Raw genomic sequence first — 24,205 nt, forward strand, 5'->3', positions numbered from 1 at the left:
TTATTGGCTACAGCTGTGGCCTGTTAACATCAGGCCTGCTCCTAATCTTTGCTAATTAGTTCAGCTGCAACTCTTTAGGGGACAAGATTACATTCTATACCACCTTCATTTACCCATACTGTATCCCCCTACAAAAATTTATTTAAAAAGCATTTGATATAACATCCAGAGGGGTGTCTGGAGCACAGCTAAGCCAGAGAATGTCCTTCTACAGCAGCTAAGCATGCTTTGTGCTTGTGAGCCCACACTCACTCCTAACAAGTAAATGGAACATGCATCATGATATAACACACAATATTATCTCTCTTTTATTCACCCTGCCCCTTCACATACAGTATCCTTTTAAGTGCATTTCTTACTATCTATTCAAAATAGACAGTAACATACAACAACTGTCATACAATTTTCTTTATTAAAAATAATTTACAACATTGGTAACATTGTATGCACAATTTTCATCAATTGAACTTAAGATATATCTATGCAATACTTACTGAACTTAAAACAGACTGTTCTGTTGGCTTTAAACAGCAGACAATGATTTGCAGTTGCTTAAATAGGATTAATATACATAGCTTCTTGTCCTTATACTTAGGTGTAAAATGTATAAACATCAACACTATCCCAAAGCTTTGTAGTTTGGGATGGGGAGGAAGAGGGAAGCAAGAAGAGAAAACATTTACAAAAATTTCAACAAGATTCTCCCCCCAAATCCAAATGGAGAGAGGTCTAGGTTAAATACATCTAACACACTGAGTCACTTCTCAAACAGGTACACGTCCTCCTACACTTCAGGATACTAAAGAGAGGTCTAAGTGAACGTTTGGTGTGTGAGCACAGCAATCCTGACTGTCCCAGGCCCTGCCAGAGGGCTCCTGCCTCTCCTGCCCAGCTCTGGCCCTCATGGTCCCAGCAGTGTGTCCAGAGTTAAACGTCCTCGTTGGCTGCTGGCCCCTGAGCTGCACTCTGCACTGGGACAGGGGGCAGGGCTGCTCCCACGGCTCACAGCAGATGGGCCGTGGGCAGAGCTGCCCCACAGGGAACGGGCCCAAGGGTAGGAGCCAGCCTGCACACCTGCCAGAAGCCAGACTTGGGCTTGTGGAGAGCTGCACCTGCTGCAGCAGCAACAGCAGCAACAGCTGGGCAGCCCCTGTGCCCAGGCACAGCTCACAACTTCTCTCCCGTGGACTACAAGACATCAGTGCAGCAGAGTCAAAGCAGCTGCTAAGGTAATGAAGCCCCATTTCTCTAAAAGGAACTGAGCTGCTTTACTGGTGACAACTTGCAGGGAAGTCACATGCCCTGAAATTGTACTTCACCTCATCAATCTGCCTTGACATGGCTTGGATTCCTGTCTCCTGAAGCATGGAGAAAGGGCAGGGGGCTGTGTTTCCTTCAAGCATTAGTAAATAGGCATGGAGTTGCAGTTGTGTTGTCTGCATGAGGCACCATTATGTACCAGCACTAAATTTCCATTTTCCCCCCAGTAGCATTTCCTTGAACTAAATCAAGAATATACCTTTGAGCTGGGATAAAATAGCATTAGACACTGTTGTACAAGAAGTAGGATCTGCCCAGTCACTCTGGATAGAATTAGTGGAAGTGTACCACAGAACAGGAACTCGTTCAGCATTCAGTTGAATAGAGTATTCATTGATTTATCCCCCCTTAGGAGTGGTAGGAGTCACCGGAATGGTTCTCATCTTACCTAAAAGAAAATCACATCAAACTAGTGAAATATAAAAACAGATTAAACAGAACTTCAAACTTTAGTGAACTTTGTCTAACAAAACAGAAAAATAAGTATTAAATTTATGTCAATCAAGTTTGGCTTTTGAACTGTCAAAAAAAAATTAATACACTGTATTGATATAATTATGCAAAAGGTTTGGGGTATTTTGGGTTCGGGGCTTTTTTTAAAGGAATGTCAAACATACTATTTAAAGATTTGAACAGTTCATCTGTTAGTTCACATATCAACTATTTCAGTATCTGGTTATAAATTAACAGTACATGTAAATAAAGCTAATATATAGTCCTCTTAAATGTTTTGATATTTAAGACAACATTTATCAACAACAAAAATCCTTAAAGCAAAATCTTGACAATTTATAGGCAAGTATTGCAGTTCTGTTCTCCAGCAGAAATTAAACTCTACACAAACTGGAAGTGGAGTTATGAAGCTTTTCAAGACAGGAGCACAGGAAGGGCCTGCTGGAGCTGCACTCACTTGCACAGCTCAGAGAGCACCGAAGCTCTGGGAGGTGGGAGCACAAGCCATGGGCTGGGAACAGGGGCTGACAATTCCAGCCACAGCTCCTGCAGTGCCACGAGAGCCAGGTTTGCTCAGTGCTGCAGGCTCCCCTCAGGAGGGGATGCTCTGTGAGAGCTGGAGCTGCCAGCACACGAGAAAGCACTCAAAGGCAGCGTGCCCATCTGGCTCTTGGACATCTGACACGTGTCCTGTATTACACAGGTTGTATTTAAAGCAGAGGAATTTAAACAGCCCTAGCAAATGTTTTAAAAGGCTTTAAAGGTTAAAACATTACGAGGAGGTGCTTTCTCTGATGATATTGCAGAGAGCACAATAAAAACACATGTCACAAATGACAAGTGCATCCCTTGAAGCAGATGTGACAAACTTCAATTGAAGGGCATGAAGAAACATGGCTTATCCTGCATTAATTAAACAACTGGGAGATTTGTTTTTAAATGCAGAAATGTTTCCCATATTTCTAAGCACACAGAATTTCACATATTTCATAGCTTGAGCAGTTTAAATCTGGATCCAGAGGAAATATAATCCCATAAAGGTAAGGAAGTCAACATCTGTGATACAGGATACCATGGGCCTCATGTGGACTGCTTTTTGTTCAGCCCACAACCTCAAGAAATTGAAAACTCGGTATCTTTTTTAAGCTCTGGTTGAGGAAAATAAAAAATCTGTTTGGCCTTTAAAATTCCATGCCATCTGCTACTCTTAAACCAACAAACAGCAGTACACAGATTTACAGGTGCAAAAAATGAGTGGAAACAACTGCAGAAAATCTTCTTACATAATAATCTTCAGCACAATCAGTTTCAATTTCGCATAGTTTATTTACAAAATGGTCTGATAAAACATCCCCTCCATACTTACAGCTCTCTTGTCACAATACACATGTTGATTTTAGCAATGTTTAATAGCACCATTAGAATATTATTTAAAATCAGAAAGGATCTCGTTGCAGTTACAATGATTCACAATCTTTTACATCCATGGACGAAGTAACTTTGAGCACACTAGGACTGTTTGCAGTTCCACAGTACAGATTCCTGGGTTCACACAAGGCATTTGCTGAGTTACCAGTTATGTAGGGTACCCAGAGAGTCAGTAGCTACTATAAGAATCTTCGAGCCACAAAGTTCAGACTTCCACCATTCTTGTATAAAGTTATCTCCATATTGTTTTCAAACAAGGCAATCACGCTGAATACTTTTCCAGTGCTTGTCTTCAAAAGAAAAGCAAAAAAGAGAAACCAATTAAGCTTTGCTTTCACTTCCCCTTGCTTATTTCTGAGTCAACATTCTAACCCCAAGTTTTGTTGAACACAAGCAAATTCAGCCCTCTGATGTGCCCCAAGCCTGCTCAGAGGGAAGGCAGGCTTGTTGTGGTGCAGCTGGGAGCACGGCACAAACTGTGTTATGGGATTGTTTACAGAGCATGGAGAGCTGAAGCCTCTCACAAATCATCACACTTATGAGAGACAAACTCAATTCTACCCTAAGACCAAGCCCATGAGGGGGAAAATACCACTCAGAATGATCATCAGGTGCATACTGGTTGTGCACAAAGAACACGTGTCTATCTACTTTGGGAAACTCCAACAGCCATGACAAACTTCAGGCAGGACTATAAGCTTACCTTCCAAGAGAATTTAGTTCTGTCTTTTCTCGCTGTGCTTTCTATCATCAGAATTAAAGTTTTTTTTCTCTGCATCAGAACATTCAACAGAGAAATTTAAAACATTGCAAAGATACCTTAACATCCAAGGTCATTCTGGGCAACAAGTCTGGAGGGAACAATATAGAAAATTGCTCTCTGCCAGTGAGTCCCAGAGTACTTGGATTTTCCCCAGGACGGAACTGAAGTGGAGCGATGCCAATCCCAATCAGCTGACTCCTGTGAACCTTCTCATAGCTCTCTGCTAGCACAGCTTTAACACCCTGCAAGAATACAAGCAGAGTGAAACACAGCAGGAACCTTCAAACACAGATATGTCCAACATCTCACAATTCAAACTCAAGAGAGAGTGCTTTGCACAGAGCCCTTTAAGTACCTTGGTAGCATCATTTAGTAGTTTCCCAGCTAGATGGAAGCAAACAAGCCAGAGCAGGCCCATGCAGTGTGAAATGGAGTTTGGTACAGACAGTGACCACACTGGGGTTAACAGGACATGAATCAGAGGCTGACTTTGGTATCCAAGACAGTAAATTACATAATGAGGAAATTCTGACCTATCCTGACTAGTGATTCTGTCCCATGAAGATTCCAACAAAGAAATCATACAATGTGTTTTTAGGTATTTCCAGAAAAAACAAAACCACCCCCAAACCCAAACAAACCAGCAGTACCAGTAGAAAAGGTCCTTTAGCAGCCCAGTCTCTTGAGCTACCCAGTCCATACTTCTTTCCTGCTAGAATAATGACAGGAATGCCTTCCTTCTGGTACAGCTCCGCTGCTTCAAACACATCTAGCTGTGGAATGATAAAATGGCACATTCTGAGTGAGTGCTAAACCTGCACTCCCCATTCCAGAATAGCTGTGCAAACAAATATATTCCTACCGTTTGTCCTGATGGGAAGTGAATTGTTTTAGGAGCTGGTTTTCCTATGAACTTATTGAGAAGCTTGATATTTGCAAAGGTACCTCTTGTCATCACAGCATCATTACCTCTTCGAGCCCCATAAGAGTTGAATTCACGAGGTGTGAGTCTGAAATAAAAAGAAAATTGAAAGATATCCATTAAAGATGAACTGATTTAAAAGGATATTATGATTTTTTCTTATAATTATTGCAGCATATCAAAGTCTTCAGTGGAAGATGTAAAGAACTGGACCTCTAACAAATGTAATTATCATAAATCATGAACGATGTGCAAATCACTGCTAGGTTATTCATGAGGAAAGCCACAATTTTTAATTAATTTTCTACTATTTTTTATGAAGTGCTGCAAGCAGTGTGGTACTTACAGAAGAATTATTGGGAGACTGCTCTAGGAAGCAACCCACTTTACTAATCCTCTTACCATTACCAGCATATTTATTAACATTGATTAAGTATTTTGCTTTTCCACGTGCAGTCTCCCCTTTCTGCAGCCAGGCCTTTCTAGAGAAGATGGCAATGCTGGTCAATTATCCAGCAGGGCTCACCCTTTGCTGGTCAGGTACTTGGCAGCAGCACTGCTCCTGGCAATGCTCCCAGCAGGGGAAATGTGATCCGTGGTGACAGAGTCCCCCAGGAACAGCAGCACGTGCGCGTTCTCAACCGCCCGCGGGGGAGCTGCTTCTTTGGCCTGGCAGGGTGGGAGGGAACAACAAAAGGAACATGAAAGTTTCTTCCAGGAGCTGGAGACATAAAACATATCTGCAGTATAGGAAGGCCCCTGGATGGACAGGCCTCACTCATTCCACAGACACAAATATTCAAAAGACTGAGAAATATGAGCAATAATTAAATTTGTTAGTTCAACATTGAAGCTTTGCTGTAATAGCTATTCCTTTACTTAAATGCAATGCATATAATCTAGTGGATAGATCCACTCAACTTACAAGTTTATCAAAAAAGGAAGGACATCTAATATAAGTAGATTTTAAATCCCAGGGAAATAAAGTCGACTCTGGTGCTTCCAGTAAATTCCATCGTTTGTTTCCTTTCTACAAGAAAGAAAATTAATAAAGAAGAACAGAAGTTAGTTTATTGTAGTTTTACACTCAAAAACTAAAGACATACTGGTGATTTTATTAATTACTATTATTTAGTAAATAATTTAGTAAATAATTACGTATTACATATTACATAATACATCACTGGTATTACTTAGGAATTCCTTTTAAATACAAGTACCCATTTCAGTAAAGTCCTCCATCACCATAACAAATAAATGGCAAACAAATCACATTCAACTGCAAGATATTAAAGCTACAATGAAATGCAACATTTAAATTATGTAGAACAGACCACCCTTACCTCCATCTTTTCTTTCAATTCCTTAAACATGGATGATATCACACGCTCTTCCTCCACTGTGTGAAGTTCTTGTCTTGTGGGCCAAATATCTCGTAAGTAAATACTTTTGCCATTAAAGCCAGTGCCTGAGTAAGATTTTAAACACAATAAACTATTAGACTTGAGATTTGTATTAGAATATAGATGTGTATATATTCAGGCCTGCAGAGATGGTACCAGATAGGCAAAGAATTTGATCAGTTAAGTGAATGCTTTGCTTTAGCCACGAGCAAACCAAATATGGCTTCAAATGTACTGGCTCTGGGTGCTGGAATGACGTGCAGAAAGGTGTGCCCATGTGCAGCAGCTGCAGCAGCAGCAGCTGTGGGAGAACACTCACCCAGGGGCTCGGTGTCCAGGTCGATGTGCACGGTGCCCGCGATGGCGTAGGCCACGACCAGCGGCGGGGACGCCAGGTAGTTGGCACGGACACAGTCACACAGGCGGCCCTCAAAGTTCTTGGTGCCAGACAACACCCCACAGGCAACGAGATCTCCCTGAAAGGCACACCCACACACACTGCTCCAGAGCTTGGGGTGCTTCAACAGCTCATGCTGTTTCTATTGACTAAGTCAGTTGTGCTTTTAGCAGTGCACTTCAAATATTTACTCTAATGCAACAACTGAAGGGCATTTTGCTCTCTCTCTCACTACCCTTCTCATTTTCTTTTTTGACCCTCTGATGTGCTTTCCTGTCACTTCATTCAACTCCTCTCCTGCCATTTATTTATTTTCCTTCTGCTTCAGAAGAGGAAAAAGCTGTAGCTGTTTAGAAAGTGCTGGCTAAAATTATTCAAGCAAATAGGTCTCTAAAACCCTCCACTTAGGATACAAAATCTACACATTGCATCCTCTGCAAGATTAGATCATATGAATTTATCTTGTAATTTATAATTGTATTTTAGAAATACCAGTTATTACATTTATTTTACTCAGCAATGAATTGGCATGGTCGCCCTCTAACAAGCAAATACACCAACACAATCATGTTAAGCCCAAACCAAAAATGAAGTGTACTTTGCATGGATTGCTGTATTTCTTGATTGCTTAACTGGGTGAGAAATACATTTCTGTGTTCAACAAGCCAGCCAGAACTTTACCTGTTTTATTGCATTCCTGATGGCTTCTGGCAAAGGGGCCGTGTTCCCAACACAGGTGGAACACCCATAACCAACAACCTCAAACCTGCATGGGAAAAACCAATCAAGTCACACATGGCCATGGGGAATCTGTTAACATAACTGCTTTTCCTTTTATTAACAATCTCCAAGAATTTTTTTCTCCCTTGATAGTTAAGACTTTTTAGAAAATGAACAACAGGCACTACACGTCACTGATGCAAACCACAGCTGGGCACTGTTACAGAATATTGAACATATTCTGTCACTGCTACAGAGCAACCAAAACCATTAAATAAACAACCCCTGACAGCAGCAATGATAAGAGAAGACAAATACAGACTGTCCTGACAAATTTGCATCCAGCTTCCACTTTTAGAATACATCATCAAGTACATCCTGTCCTGTAAATCACTTAAAATGAAGTAATTTGTGACTGGAAAAACAGCTCTGATGTATTAGAGCTACATATAATAAATTCTGAAGTGGGAATACAATGAAGCAGAATAATTTGAAGTCAGCAAGGACGCAAACCAGCAATCTATGAAGTTAGGAACTAGCCAGCCCCAAATGAACAGCAATCCTGTTGATCAGCCCATACAATCCCTGTATGCAGCACCTGCCCAGACTCACCCAAGCTTGCTGAGGTATGGCAATACTCCACTGGAACTGAGGTAATGTGTGACCATGCCACTGCCAGGGGATAAGCTTGTTCTGATGTAGGGCTTCACCTCGAGGCCAGCCTCAACAGCTTTTTTGGCCAGCAGTCCTACCAAACAAAAAGGAAAAAAGGACACAGATTATGATTTGTATATCCCTTCATAGGACATCTGTATGGTTCTACCTTAGTGAAATCAAGCATAAAAACCCCCAGAGGATTAGACAACTTTCAGTTTATTAAACTATTCAAGCAATGACTGGCCTGAATAAAGTTTCTTAATGCATAACAATGCCATTATTTTATTCCCATTCCTGGCAGGTAGACACCCATTTTACTTTCTCTAAGACAAATCTCTTTACCATGTTCTAGCTCACAGTGCCAATCCATTCAGCCTCCACAGACAGGCCACACAGCCCTAAGGGGAAGCTCACCTTGGCCACAGAGGATCTTAAAAAGAGGAGAGCAAGGTCTGACAGATGAGCTGTTCCAGCAAAACCATCTGCAGCTGGCAAAGGTGTGGCAGATACCCCCAAGCAATGACAGAAGGACTGCTCAGCAATACAGAGTTCCTGTGCTGGCTGGGGATGACAGCTCATGATCCAGGCCAGGCCTGAAGCTAAAGCCCATCTCCTGCAGCAGCTATGGCACTGTGCACTGACAGGAGCCCTAGAACTGGTTACTTGCTGTCATACTACCAAGTGTAAAGATTTTATAATTGCTCTCCTTAATACTGCTTTAGGGGACAAACTCAAATTGTATTATGGAAAAGCAACTTTCCCTACATAACCTAGCCAGAACCTACAAGCTAAGGCTACAAGTCTGCAGTTTCAAACCTGCAAGGAGAGCCTACAGAAGTGAAGGTGAGGGCTGTGAAGCATGGGAGCACCATTAAGGTGCTGAGCTGTGTGGTCCCAACATACCTGCAGCAAGCATGACAGATGGATTGCAATTGTTTGTACAGCTGATGACTGCAGCAATGACAACGCAGCCGTGGGACAGCTTGTATTCATTTCCTTCATACTGAACAGGCACAATGTCATTCTGCTTCTCAGCTGCAATCTGAAACCCTTTAACACCAGACTGGATGACAAAAATTCATGTTAGCAGTTGTTACAGTACAGAAAGGATGACATTACAGCAAGACCAAGTGAACACTGGTTTTGAAATAATACTCAGCTGTGCCACTTGGAACTCCTACATGATTTTAAAAGCAGCACTCAGTTCATGCCCTTGTCTGTACATGGGTCTCAGCCTTCTTCCTTCACAACTGCTTTAACTCTGCAGCAGTTGTGAACAAAGGTCAGTCTGTGTGTGGCTGTTGCACAGCTCACTTCCTTGTATATATGGAACAACATCTCCTTAAGAATACATGTCTAATCTACACAATACTTGTTCCTGAATTAGAAGCATGTCCAAGATTTTAATTGCAAGAGGGTGGTAACTAAACCAGAGTAAATCCATTAGCATTTTCTACACTCACCTGAGTGCTCTTCAGCACTCAAACATCCCCCAGAGGTCCCTTTCAACCTCACCCTTTCTCTTCCACCATCAGCTATGATCTCCCTGCAGCACAACTGAACCACAGTACCACAGATGAGACTGAACACAGGGTACCACAGGCCTCATTAGAGGCTGTTTCTAATACTGCTATAAGTCTTGAACATTGATGATAAATGAAATGAAAATGAAGGTACATTCCTATATTAGGGGCACTCTTCATTTACCCATGGATATCCCTAACCAAAACCAGTACCTTCAGAGTAAAAACATTCACTCTGTGAAGACAAATTAAGCCGTAAGGAAAAATCATTTGCTAATATAAGAACTCAGAACACTCAGCTACAAATCTTGGCAGTCTTTCTGCATCTCCTTTAAGGAGTGATGATTTTTCCTAGGGTAAATTCTGTTTCAGAAATTAGGTAATATAAAACTGTTTAAAAAAAACCCTGAAAAAGTGAAAATGTTTGCTAAGATCACACTAAGAACTTTAGGTAGTCCATTCTCCCTAGCAATCTAAACTGTGAAATTAAGGACTTTGGGAAGCTCATGCTCCAGCCAAACACACCTATGATTTACTCTTGGGATGCCTGTCAAGCAAGCCCAGAACACCCTGGATATGCAGTTGTGCAGCAATAAGGAGGCTCAGTAGGTGCACTAGGAATAGGTAACACAATATTTATTCATGTGAATGATAGGAAATACCTTTTGAAGCAAGCACCAGCAATACAAACCTTTTCATTTAAGCAGGCTTGGAAGTCACTTTTCATGTTATTAACAGCCACTCTATCTTGGGATCTCTTGGGGCCACTGACATATGGAATTATAGAACTTAGACTAACTTGCACTACCTAAAGAAACCAAGAAACAGAGAGTGCAGGCATTACCAACCCCAGCCCAGCAGTGCATGGAATTTATTCCCGAGACACCCAGGAACTGTTGCTCCACATTTGAATGCTCTCAGACATCTAGAACTCTGGGATTCCATTTCCAACACCACTCACTCAAGAGGCCATTCCTCTTATTCTAAATGTTTTAACATTATCCACAACTTCTCTACCATTCACAGTCCTTAGGATGACTGGAATTCAGTATCTGTACTGACATAATGTTACTGTGCTTCCCTTCTTATCCCACCCCCTCTATGTTTTACAAACTGCTTTCTCAAAACTCTGAGTTAATAAAAACAGCTTTGCTGAAAGCAATGAAAGTTACAGTGGGAGATAAGACTGTGAAATCGTCAGTAGTTATTTATGAGAATCAAACAACTCCTTTCAAGCATACCTGGGAATACTCAGGCTCTCTGGAAGAACTCTCATCATTTCGAAATAACTTCACAGCTTTAAGATATGCTTCTGTGACTTCAAGCTTGGCCTTATCAAAACCTAAGGAAAGTCATGTCAAACATGAGAGGAGTCACATTAAAGACATAAATAAAATAAATCACACAACTCACAGACACTCAGATTGTTTTAAGTGTAATATCCAAAGTACTTTTTTTTCAAGTACACAACTTCCATATCCCAACTTCTATTCAGGAATGACACACAAATTAAAACATTTATAAATCATTACATTTTTTCCTAAATTATCTTGTCTTCTTATGTCAAGGAATAAAATAAGCTATTCCACCTCTAGCAGTGGTAACTTACTAAATTGACAGTTGTGTCCCTGAAGTCCATAAGGCTTTTCTGTGTTAGGGGTTCCTTGTGCAATACAGACCCTGTGCTTAGCTGACAATAGGCAGTACTGCTGGCTACTCTTCCAAACCCATTCATCTGCTCTGCACTGATCAGACAAAAACATTTGCTATTGAAAGCATTTAACTCTTATTTGAAAGTGACAGGTTTCAGTCTCAGAAAGTCTCACTCATGAATGAGCTTTTTTTGGCATCTGTCACCCTGTGGTTTCCTGTTTGCAGTAGCTTGATAAGGAACTGACATCCTCCTTGCTTAGCTTGAGATGCCAGTGAAATCGTGCACTTCAAAGGGAAACATAAACCACTGGGAAAAATCAGAGACACGTTCAGATTTGTTCTGCAGTTTCACTTATTTCTAGTTCTGATTTTGTAAGGAATCTCCAGGTGGTTATGGGATTCATTTCAAATCAAGAAGAGTTATATTCCATACATATTTCAAAATAAAGGAAAAGTTCCTTAGTATTTTATAGGCTTACATATGCTTCCAAAAACCAGGACTCTGGATGCTGAAAAGCAGTATCATGTTGGTAAATGAGGCATTAGACAAATGGGCCAGACTGGACACAAACCTCAAGCACAAGTCTAATTACATGTTACAGCCACATCAGAACTCTGCAGAAAAGCACCAGGTAAGAATTAAGGAGCTTTAAGCAAAAACTCAATAGTTCTTGCACTGGGCTTTTCTGCAGAGTAAAAAACATATACTACCACAACTGAAAACCACAATTACAACAAATCCTTGCTTTAGTTTAATATTTACCTGCATGCTTTAAGTGCTTCAATGTCACATTATCAACAGGGAAAAAACTCAGAATAGCACCATATTCAGGACACATATTTGCTATTGTGGTTCGGTCTGCTACGGACAGTTGGGAAACACCACTCCCAAAAAACTCAACAAATTTTCCAGCGACATCAGCTTGTCTAAGATGCTGTTGAAAAGAACACACAATACCTGGTATGTGAAGATGTACAGTGCAAGCTGTGTTTGTCACAATTCACAAGTCATGAGCATTTAAAACAAAAAGTTGAAACTCTAATGCCTATGTTTGAAAAAAAAAAAATATTATGAATTATTTTTAGTTAAAGAGGGTCTATAAGCAAACCATTATAGAGGGGAAAGAAAAAAAAAACACTTCAAAGGACTAGCAAATAAAAATAGTTAGAGATTAATTGTGGCAGTGCAGAAAGGTACAAATAAAGGTATACTAAAAACACTCCCCTCATTTAATTCATTTCTCAAGCAACACTGGTAGCACTTGCATTAATCTCTCCTCTTTTGTTTGGGAAGGCACTGAACTCTTACCTTGGTGATGCTGAGCACGATGTCTATGGAGGTGGCGAAGGGGCTGACGGTGCCTGTGAGCTCACAGCCCACCACCTCGGGCAGGGGCAGCGTCAGCGGCATCCCCAGCATCACCGCCTCCGCCTCGATGCCCCCGACGCCTGCAGGGACAGGGGGACACGCCCGTCACACCTTCACTCCTCACTCCCTGTGCTCAGCTCCCACAAAATAATAAACCCCTTCACACAAAGCCTAAAGACTCAACACAATAAACATATTGCTGCTTTTCTCTCCCAAATGAAGGGCAGGGCTCCATTTCCAACAAGGACACAGCGAGAAATTTACAAGTTCCATTAAACATTTGCACATCAAAAATATAATCAAGCAAAATATTGCTCAAGTTAAACATCACAGTCAACCAGAAAATATTTTATATCTAAAACTAATCTTCTGCAAGAAAAGTAACCTTCACATAAATTTCAGCTGTACAAACAGCACCTGTTTGAATATCAGCTGTTTTTTTGTTTAAATTACAAGGGATTAATTACAATTCTCAATGGAAAGAAATGTTATTCAAGATTACTTGTAGACAAAAAAGATTCAGAAGAATAACTAAAAACAGTTTGTTATGCTTGAGATACAAACACCAGTGGGAAGAAATATTTTTTAGTGAAGCTTTAGGTGCCTTTCCAAGAGCAATGAAGTGTGAGCATACTTACCCCAGCCCAAGATACCCAAGCCATTTACCATGGTTGTGTGCGAGTCTGTGCCAACCACGCTATCAGGGTGCAGGAAATCTTTCACGTCAAAAACCACTCGGGACAAATATTCCAAGTTCACTTGATGTGCTGTTCCAGTCTCAGGTGGAATTATGGAAACATTCTCAAAAACTTTTGAACTCCACTGTAATTTTTCCAAAAGGAGAATAAAAGTTGCATTTTTTCAAAGCTATATTCAATTCTTAGAACATAACTAAAAAGACAAAATGAAGACACGATAAAAGAGTCCTTGCTATTTACCCAAGTGGCTTTTGTCCCTTTGTCAAACAGAGATGTGTCATCTCCTTGGATACATTCTTAGTCATCAACAAAAGCTTTCACTGAATTCCTCTGGAGACTGAAATCAGTAATTCATGCCCCTTTCAAAAGCAGGGCTGCAGAAATCTCTTACCTTCCACTTCACACAACTGATTACAAGCCCACCTAAGACTGCTATTCAGACAACAAAACCTAAGCACTTGTATCTACAGCAGAATTTATATTTAGAGCACAACTGAGTTTAGGTTTGACACTCCAGGGTGAAACCACTTGAGATGGTACATTTAATAGAGTTGACACAGAAACTTCTAACAAGGTTCAGCCTGGCCATTTCCTTCTTTAATAATGTAAAAGCTAATTTGCAACTTTCAGAAAGAAACCTCTAGTCCACATCCATGAAAAGAGTTCTAGATCATTGATGTGAATTCTGAAAGCAAACCAGAGGATAAGGATCAAACAGGAATGTGGCAGAGCCCTGGCCAGCAGCACAGAAGCTGATGTTCACCACAGGACTTCTGCTGCCCAGTCAGAGAGCAGCCATGGCTGAACACTGCTCTCCACTCAACACCTCCAACTTCAGCAACTTTTGTTAACACACTTATGGATAAATGACCCTTTCAGCCAAACTCACTGTGACCTAAGGCATTGAGGTCATGAAAATCATTAAAAACACCAGTACTTCATAAATCCCCACGGACAAGAACCAAACCAGAGTAAACTTTTTCAAGTTAGAAAGCCAATTTTCTTTTCTTGTTTAATTTCAGATTTGAAAACCCGACATTTCCAAATTATTACATTTAATTTATCATCTAAAGCCTGAATACATACAAATGACTCTTAAAAAAGCCCAAACCACAAAGCCTGCAGGTACACAGACATACCTTAAAAAATTGAAGCCTCTCTCTATTTCTGCCAAATTCCATCTCTTGATTTTTTAATACTGTCTCCGGCCTAGAAAGAAAACAAGTTTACAAGTACTGTTATAATTTATTCCAAATTACAGAAGAACAAGTTGTAGTTTTAGTTTGTTTGATGAAAGACTTATTTAAGCCTGCAGGACTCTTTGAAGAGGTTTATTAGAACAAAGACAATTGCTTCCCTGCAGCAAGCTTTCTGTAAACAATGAGATATAGCTGATTTCATATGTGCTGTGTCTGAGAACCTGTTTATGCTAGGTATGGTTCATCTAAAGTGTGTGATCTCAAAAGTACTTGAGAGATCTATTCCAAGCAGGTACTACAGAAGCTTTTCCTCCCTAGCAGTTAACTCACAGGCTGCACATCTCAAAACTCCATACATTAAAGAACCAAGATGTTCACTAGTTCAATTGTAACTATCCTCCATTTTTGTATTTCCCTCCAAGCTACAAGTTTTTCTTCACAAGTACTCATCAGCACAGTCTCATAAAATGAACTATCTTTTCTTTGTATGTGTTATTTATTAAGATACTGATACTTGTTGTAACAGAGTAATCCATAACTTAAGAGGAATAACCTCTGCTTTGAGCAGCTGAACAAGGAAGGGAACACACTTGCTTTATGCCAGGAAGGAAGCCCTCAATTCCTAGAAGTGTATTTCACTTGGAAGTCATGAGCCTTCCCTTTCTTCTCTGCAGCAGGTCAGCAGCTCTCCTGCTTCACCAAGCCCCAAGGGACAGTCAGTGTTCACCTGCAGCTTCACAAACCCCACTGCTGGTGTGCTGTCAAACATCACTGCTGCTGCACTCCTGCACCTGTGCTGAGCAGGAACATTCCACATCCATAACAACACCACAGCATTCACACAATATCACTGTGGCATACAGATCTGATCAGCTCTTTAATTGTCCACCTGTCCAGCACAGGCAGATAGGGATCTCAACAGCCCAGCAGACAAAGAGGCAGCAGCTGAATCAGGAGGACAATTACACCTAATTGGCACAGGTGGAACAGTGCACAACGACCTGTGTGAGCAACACAGAAATCTGGGAGAGGCACAGACACGAGGCTCCCCCAGGCTACTACACAGGCAGGATATTTACTGAATTTCAAATCACTGACAGATCGACTGTGAGATCCTGTACAGGCTGGGGATGATGCCCAGGCTAGTTCTTAGTTCTCTAAGAGCAAGAGACTTCTGAAAAGTTATTACAAAAACCTCTGAGTTACTTTTAGAGACTAATTAATGCTTCATTGAGTTACTCAATCAGGCTTGCTTTGCAACAGACTGAGAATTACTCCTATGCTTAGTTGTTGTTGTAAAGAAACGAGAGAAGTAGAAATATTTAATTTAAAAGTCACAGCCACGAGTCAATAGGTGGCCATCTGCAGAGTGTAAAAAGCAAAATTTCTAGATTAATTTTTATCTGCTACATCTGAAACAACTTATCCATGGCATGGGTGAAAACTACAGAAGGATGCTTATTAAATAAAAATCCCATTTCCCTGCGCTGTCACAGGCAGCGTTCCACAACACAAAGGTACAAGGCAATGCAGCAAAGGCGCTTCCTTACTCAGGCACAGGCTGCAGGTGGAAGGGGCAGAGGATGGGCGTGTTCTCGATCTGCGCAGGGAAGGGCCCCGGGCTGCGGCCGGCCTCGCACGGGCCCCGGCAGCCGCTGTGGCCCCGGCACGGGGGCGGCTTCCGCAGCGGCGGCTTCAGCGGGGACAGCCGGGCCAGCGGCTTCTGCTCGCCCCCGCCGGGGTTGGGAGCGTTCTGGATTGCACTGCAACATCAAACACGGCACCACTGAGACGCTGCCAAGCTGTGCTTTGTGCACACACCCCGCACCCCCCCACTTGTGCTTTTTGCAACCCCTTCGACAGATTTTAGAATAGCATCTGAAAAAAGAGAATTCGTTTATTACAACCCTGTTGCAAAGTAAACTGTCACTGGATAAACTTAGTTAAGTAATGTAGTGTGGTGTGGTAAGAAGTGAACAGAACTGGATTGTCTGAAAGATTAACACCAAACAACTCCTTCCATTTGTTCACAACAGACCAGAAATCTTTCTAAACAGAGTTGTAAAGGCTGAACTCTGAGTTTTACACTTGGAAGTTGTGGGTAGACCCTCATACAAATGGTAGACCCTCATCCAAATGGTAGACTGAATTTATTTCCTTTTTTTTTAAGACAGTGCTGTACTTGTTCTATTAAAACCACAGAGGAATGACTGCAGGCAAAGCTTTCTCAAGGAATAAATATAACCTGATCATAATTAGGTTTTTTATACAAATTCTTGAAGGCACAGGTAAATTGTATACACTATTCAAGCCAGTCAGAAGTAAGAGAGAAAAGCCAGGGTTTTTTTAAAAATAAAGTCCACATAGCACACTACCTTCTATTTTTGGGTCTCTGCAGGAGAGCAAAGAAAGCTTATTGTGAAAAACGAATGACTTTCACCTGTCTAATTATTAAATCACAAAATTGCAATTAAAGCCACTGCTTTCTTCTGCCTCAGCAGCAGAGCCAGATCCCCAGCTATCCCAAGGGCAGGGTATTGCCTGGCCTGAGCAGATACCTTGTCTAAATCCCAGGGCAGCCTGCCAGGCTGTAACCCACAGATGGGAGCTCCACAAAAGCAGCACAAACCACCCTGCAGCCAAGGGCTGCTTATCACAGCCAGCAGCTGCTGAGCCCCCACAGCTCTCCAAAGGGACGCTCCAGAGGCGGATTTATCATTACAAAGCAGCACACAGAGACCTCTTGCCAGCACTTGGTCTGCCTGATAATTTTAGGCTGGCCTAATTGCAAAGGAATCAGCTGTCCCTCTGGACACAGGAATGGACAGAGCACAGAACTGACACAACACATATGCAGCACAACAGATCAGCTGCAGTTTCTTGCTCTTCTGACACTCAGCAAACTGAAACCCTGTAAGTATTTGGAAGGTTGACAGAAATGACTCACACATCCATATCCTTTGACCACAGGCTTTTTCTCCATGAACTTTTAAAATTTCCAAAGAGCCTGAACAGTTTATGCAATTCTGCATGGGTTTTGGAAGGTTCCACAATTGAGAGGCAGGGGAGAAGGTGAAGGGAGGCTGCATTATTTAGTATTTACTTCAGCAAACACTAAACAAAAGCTCCAAGTTTTTCCTCTTGTGCAGTATTTATGTTTCTAGCAAAGGCAGCCCCAGGCTGTGTTCATCACATCACTGCCTGTCAGACAAAGAAAACCATGCTGGTAGCTTTCCAGTCCCCTTACTTTTCCAGACTTCTCCAAGTATACTTCTCTCTCTGAAAATATCCACAGCCTCATTTATCTGGTGTTAAAGCAAAGCCCAAAAAAACCCAGACCAGTCACAAGCCATGGGTGCAATGACAGTCTTTCAAAATGCCCAGGAGAATTGCAGGCACCTTCTCTGGAGCTGTGACAAGGCAGCCACGTTTGGAAACAAAGTTCTGTTTAACTTGATCAATAAAATCAGAGCAAAGCAAAACAACAAACGCCCTCTCCTCATTCTCTTGATACATGCTATTTTCTGGAAACCATGCCAGATCCTGTTATTTCAGCAAAATCTTGCCCAGAATTTGGATTATCAGTCAGCTTCACCCTTAAGGCCTCACAAACATTCTTTCTCTGCCCCAAGAGTGCTTATCCATTTTTATCCAGCCCATTTTCATATACCACCACATCTTGTTTTAGGGATCCACATATGGCAACTGATTTGATGGGATAGTAACAACATCTGAACAAATCCACACTTCAGTGCCAGACAAAAATATAAGGCTTGTAAAAATTAAAATAAAGTACATTACCATTTGCTGAAATCAATCTGCAGAGAATGGTCAACAGTGAGATCAGTTGGGCAGGCAGGATTGACCTTCACTGGATCTCCTCCAGCATTTCTCACAGCTTCCCTCATGGCAGCAAAATCCACCATTGCTGGGATTCCACTGATGGACAGAAAAACAAAATAGTAAAACATCATGAGACATGAACTCTCTGAGAGGCACAAACCTCTTTTTCATTTTATCCAAGTCTAGAAGTAGCTATATCCTATTTCAGAAATACACCTGTTATTCTCTCAACTTTAAAGGACTTGAACCAGTTTTGAAGCCACTGGAGTTGGTACACCCTCTCAAGGAGCAACAGCGTGTCTGAAGGCAACGTACCAAAGATGAACATGGGACCATCTCAAAGATAACCACACTTGTCTTGTCCCATGTACCATGGGACCATCTCAAAGATAACCACACTTGTCCCATGTACCATGGGACCATCTCAAAGATAACCACACTTGTCTTGTGCCTTGCTTTGCTTCTCAGGTGTGATGGTATTTCAGTACAGAAGTGATCTTTGGATACTCCTTACCTTTACAACAGAACCTTGCTATGCAATCAAAGCTCTTGCTATACATTTAACACCTCAGCCTGTATCATTTGTCTGACAGAGCTATTTCTGAAGCTTGTAGCATTTCACAATATTTATATTGCTGTACAAAGTAGAGGGAATGTTTGTAGAACACAGTAGCACGTAAATCCTATTGGCTTTGCCTGCTAAGCAAATGTTACCTCATTTTTATTATCATCATAATTCCTTTCTTAATTATCTCAATAAATATACAGAGTCAGCAAGACAGATTAAATTGAATATTTGCAGATTGATGAAGGACTGCCCTTTTAGCTATGCCACAGTAAAATCACTAAGAAAGTTAACATCCAAAGAGCTGCTTTTTCTACATAAGTATTATTCATGGATTTGCCTGGATTAGTCATTGTGGACTAAACAATATCTAATCTTCAATTATCTCAAGGAAGAACTGTCAGTGACAGTGTGAACTGTCAACCATGTGGCTACAGCCAAAACATCACCACTTCCATTTTTATTCTAGCTCCTGTCCTGTAAGGTGCTCCTTGCAGGCCAGCAGCTTCAGCCTCGCCAACCTGTCCCAAAGCCAGAGTCCCCTAGGGAACAACTCCTACCCTCACATCATGCAGAATTATCATGAGAAATCCACTGCACAGCAGAGGCAGTGCAGAGGTTTCTATCTGGGTATCAAGAGGGGAAGTGTGATTTATTCTCATGCCAAAGAATTCAACACGAACTCAGTGAGGTTGCACAGGTTCTTCTGGGGGTTTTGCACACACCCACATACTCACGTGAAGTCTTGAAGAACAACTCTGGCAGGACAGAAGGGCACTTCAACATGGTTCTGTTTTGTTTTCCAGTCCAAGATGTTCATAGCATCCGTTTCCTTCACCAAGAAGCCATCGCAGTTGCGGACACTGGACTCAAACAACACCCGGATGGAGTAAGGCAGAGTATCTGCGTGAGGCAAGGGACAGACACCATGAGCACAGCACTTGCAGCTTACACAGATTTAAAATTACAGTCTCACTTTTCTGAGGAATTCCACTTTTCTAGGCTTTGGAAGGATGAGAGGTTCGGGAACCTGTTTTCCAGTTGCCTTTGGGTTTGATCTTCCCTACCCAATATGGAACAGAGAGTTGCAAAATGTACACATTGATGTGTTGTGCTATGGGATTCTAATGGGAGATGGCAGAGGCTTGTGCACACTGCTCAGACAGGGACAATAAGGGATGTGAGCCTGGCAGGGGAGAGGTGCCAGGAACACAGACCTGGGATTATTGATGAGAGCAGGACAAAAGCAACAACTGCTGGAATACTGAAAACCATTTTAACTGCAAATTTTGCCATTCCGTAACTCAGGATACCAAGCCAAAGCAACCAACACCAGAATATTATTTTCAATAAACAGTGATACAAAGACCAGAAACTATTCTGCCATGCACCCCAATTAAAATTAACACACTCCCTAAAATATAAAGAACATTTCATTAAATACAGCTTGAGTCAATTTGCTACTGATATGAATCAAGGTACAGACAAGCAGCAGTTTCCTTCATAGAAAAAAATGGGAAAATGGAAATGAGAATTAAATAAGATGGAAGAGAAAAACCTCCCCAACTGCAAACAAAACAAAATAACCCCTAAAGAAAAAAAATCAAGATTGATTGACATTTCTCCCTCAATTCCCACTATTTTCAGCATAATTCAAGCAGGCAGCTAGCTTTGTAAGAACAGTGAGAAATCCTAAAAAAAGTTCGCTGAAGGAAGGCGAAACAATTAAGCTCAGGCTTTATTAAAAAAAAATGGTGGTCTCAACCAAATCCAGTGGTTTGTTCACAAACTACTAATACAGAACTTGCTGACTCTGTTCTCACTGTCTTTCTGATATAATATCCACTGTTGTCTAATTAGACAAGTCACTATTTTAACATTTGAATAAACTTAATAAACTATTTGAGTATAAAGATGTCATCCAGAAGGTCTCATGAACCTTCATGCCACCACTCCCTTGATTTAAGAGCCAGATTCCCAGAGAAGAACTTGTTTGCTTTCTTGTGGGTTACAAATCTCACTGCCCCAGGGGCTGCTTAGCACCAGCTCTGGAGAAGCAGCTGCTTCTCTCCAGGAGGCACCAGCGGCTCCCATCTGCAGTTTGGGACTTCCAGGGAACAGCACAGCTCCAGCAATGGGACCACAGGGCCCCCTGGGACTGCCTGAGCCTCAGGGGCTGTGGGCAGAGCTGGGCTGGGCAGAGCTGGCACCTCCCGGGCACTGCAGCCCAGGGGAGGCCGGGCTCAGCAATGCCCCAGGCTGCAGGAAGGGACACGGGGCTGGGCACAAGGGAAAAGCAGCTCACAGGGTAAGCACAGCATCATGGCAGGCAGTGCAATCTCTGTCCTCCCACACCGCCACAGCTGAACCATGGAAGTTTCCCCACATGAGCTCCAGCCCCAGCAAGAGCCTGGTCTGAATCTCCACATTAGAGTCTGCCCTAAATCCTTCTGAACTCTTCTCATTTCCCCAGTAAAACACTAGAAAAATGATAACTAAACCAATGAACATTTACATTAGTAATCTGATTAATATCAGCTGACAATATCAAATTACAGCCAGACAGGTAAAACTCAAACTGTTCTAGAAACAAATGCAGTGAGCAATTCCAGATGCTCAATTTGCTACCAGTGCTGTCCCAGACTGTGTCTAGATGTTATTTGGCATTTGCTACCTTGAAGTTGACATGAGGCTTCCAGCCTCTGCACAGAAGTTTCTATTGCAAGACAAAGGCCCTCTTAGTGCAGTCTGTTTAGACTCCTGAGAATATGTTCAGGAACACCCAGTGCTGCTGCAAGCTTTGTGACACATTTCAGCAGAAAGTTGGATATTGTTGTATAATTTCCACTCCTGTCATGAGGCTTTTCACAAAACTGCTGTGGAACTGCCTGGTCTTGTTACTAGCAGGGCACTGCTCCTCCCTGGACCAACCCACCAGCAGAAGCACTGTTTCCTCCTTGTGTGCTTATCTGAAAAACTGACTTTGTTACTACAAGCAGGGGAAATTTGCAAGAGCACACAGCCGTTGCACAGTTTCAGCACACACTGTGCCCCTCTCTCTCTTCTCTTTAAACAACATGAAGGTAATAATTGTGGTCAAATATGGGTTTAAAGTGAAATATCCACCGATTTTTCTAATTCAAGAAGCATACTACGAATTGTGTGAACACAGAAGAATTCAGACCTTGCAAAACTGAAAAAAATAGCCCAAATCCTTTACTAAGGAAGGCATAACTAAGCAAGGCTACTAAGTAGCCCATGTAAGTATTCCAGCTGAACATGAAGACAAAGGGAGAGAATAATGCCAACAGGCTTTGATTACCTGCAAGACTGAAGGCTGTTCCAGCTGGCACCGAGCAAAGCTCCCTCCCCTGCGTGCACTCCCCTCCCACCACACGTGCAAGCTGTGAAAGGCACTTGGACACGGAGCCCAAGGAAGGTCCCCTGGCACAGACAGGCACCGCATACTAATGACAGGCTGAGATTAAGCAACAGTGAGCACCACAAACCCTCAGCCTGCAGCAGGAGCCATGTTCTGGCAAACAGTCACCCACGGTGTGAGGCTGCTGGGGAGGGGGAGCTAGAACACCATGAGGCTGCACAGAAATACAGGAAAAGCTGTATTTATTTTTGAAGCATTAAATAGGAGCTCTTTGTCACTTCATTTTTTTTTCCAAAACTGAGTAATTCTTCTGATTTGGAATACTGTCGAAAACTGCAGAAACACCTGTACTTTCTCCCTTATTAAAAAAAACAAGTATTACCCCTGCAAACTCCATAAAGCACTAAGAAATCGGGATATAATCAGCCTCCCAACACATCCATTAGGAATTCCCAACTGCATCTCCCGGCACCGCAGGTGCAGGGGCTGCTGGCACCGCCCCGATCACCCCCGGAGAGCATCGTACCATACTTGGCGCCTCCGAGCTTCGACACATTGTAAAACTTTTTCTCTGGGTGGCTTTCCAAAGCTTCAATGGCGGGCTGGTAAGGGCTTCCTGCGGGACAAAACAAACAAAGTTACAGCCACAAAACAACGGGTCCTTCCAGCACTGACCGAGGACTCACAAAAAGAGATTTTACTTCTGATTCCGCCAGAAATAACGTTCCTCTAGACTGCAATTAGATGCAATACGGAAAGGTTTCTAAATGGATTGAGACACCTCGTGATGTAGACGTGTGACTAAGGTGAACTTTAAAAGCATCGCTAAGAGTAAATACATGTAGGTCAATGCAGGTCGCCAGCACAGCCCGAACACACCTGACCTTTGTTGTCTCAGTCTGCCATCTACACACAGGATAAGACACCAGCGCAGATAAGAGACACGGCTTTAATACAGCAGGAAGCACAAAGCATTGACTGCCCAGCCAACGCCAAGGGAACAAGACACCAAAATAAAGCTCGTAGCAGTCATTGGGCGCTCGGAATAAATAACCCCCGGCAGGGAGCGGACAGCGGGGCGGGGACGGGGCCGCTCTCCCCCGGAGGGAACTCCCGCGGCCCGGGACAGCGCCGTTCGGCGGCGAACAGGGCTCGGCGGTGTCCGGGCCGCGGTGTCGCGGCGGGCGGGGCGGCCCCGTCCCCTCAGTGACCGACCTGTCCTGGGAGGGTCCATCGCCGGCGACCATGTCAGCGTGAGGGAGCGGGCCGGGGAGCGCCGGCGGGCCCGCAGCTCTCGCGAGACTGCACCGCGCCCCGCCCCCACGCGGCTCTCGCGAGACTGCACCCCGCGCCCCGCCCCCGCGCCGCGCTCGCGAGACTACGAGGACGCTGCCCAGGAGGAAAGGGCACGAGATCGCGCGAGACTTCGCGGAGAGGGCAGAAGTAGCCAGGAGCGGACAGCCCCTGCTCTCGCGATAGTAATGACGAGCGCACGGGCGGAGCTGCCGATCAGGACGCGCCGGGGGCGGGACCACGATGGGGCGTGGCCACTCTGAGGGCGAGGTCGGGCTGGGGGCGGGGCTATGGTGGGCCGGTGCTGTAAGGGGCGGGGTCATGCTGGGGCGGGGCTATGCTGGGGGCGGGGCCGCAGGCCCACGCGGTGGCGCCGCCTGGTGGCCCGGCTTGGTCCCGGGCCCGGGCGGCACCCCCGGGGCCGGGCCTGACCCCTCCCCGGGCCTGACCCCTCCCCGGGCGCGGTCCCCCAGCGCTGGGGCTCCACAGCCCCGCGCAGCGTGTGAGGCTGAGGGGTGCAATGGGCGTTAAACATCATACGCTCCCATTTTAAGCTCCATCCGACCTGACGTTGAACGCTTTCAGGGACGAGGCATACACTGGACAGCCTGTTCCAG

At 43.3% G+C, this 24,205-nt stretch overlaps 1 protein-coding gene across 2 annotated transcripts; it reads right to left on the minus strand.

Moving 5' to 3' along the window:
• Positions 1–393: 393 nt before the first annotated feature.
• On the minus strand, positions 394–23,667 carry IREB2 (iron responsive element binding protein 2). Of its 2 annotated transcripts, none has more exons than XM_064721979.1 (22): positions 23,511–23,667; positions 22,822–22,911; positions 19,651–19,816; positions 18,307–18,444; positions 16,056–16,268; positions 14,446–14,515; positions 13,247–13,430; positions 12,549–12,688; positions 12,003–12,174; positions 10,828–10,928; positions 10,278–10,394; positions 8,967–9,126; positions 8,019–8,154; positions 7,368–7,452; positions 6,609–6,765; positions 6,230–6,354; positions 5,812–5,916; positions 5,413–5,555; positions 4,827–4,974; positions 4,615–4,737; positions 4,021–4,206; positions 394–3,491 (listed from the first exon to the last, which is right to left on the minus strand). In XM_064721979.1, exons 1-22 carry the CDS (start codon positions 23,527–23,529, stop codon positions 3,381–3,383), a joined length of 2,889 nt encoding a protein of 962 aa, XP_064578049.1. In that variant the 5' UTR covers positions 23,530–23,667; the 3' UTR covers positions 394–3,380. The 2 variants fall into 2 exon arrangements, with proteins under 2 accessions (XP_064578049.1, XP_064578050.1); XM_064721980.1 differs by lacking the exon at positions 23,511–23,667 and adding an exon at positions 23,180–23,451.
• Between the last annotated feature and the right edge of the window lie 538 nt (positions 23,668–24,205).

This window comes from Zonotrichia leucophrys, chromosome 10 (assembly GCF_028769735.1).
Source record: "Zonotrichia leucophrys gambelii isolate GWCS_2022_RI chromosome 10, RI_Zleu_2.0, whole genome shotgun sequence".
In the NCBI taxonomy this organism is placed as follows: Eukaryota; Metazoa; Chordata; class Aves; order Passeriformes; family Passerellidae; genus Zonotrichia; species Zonotrichia leucophrys.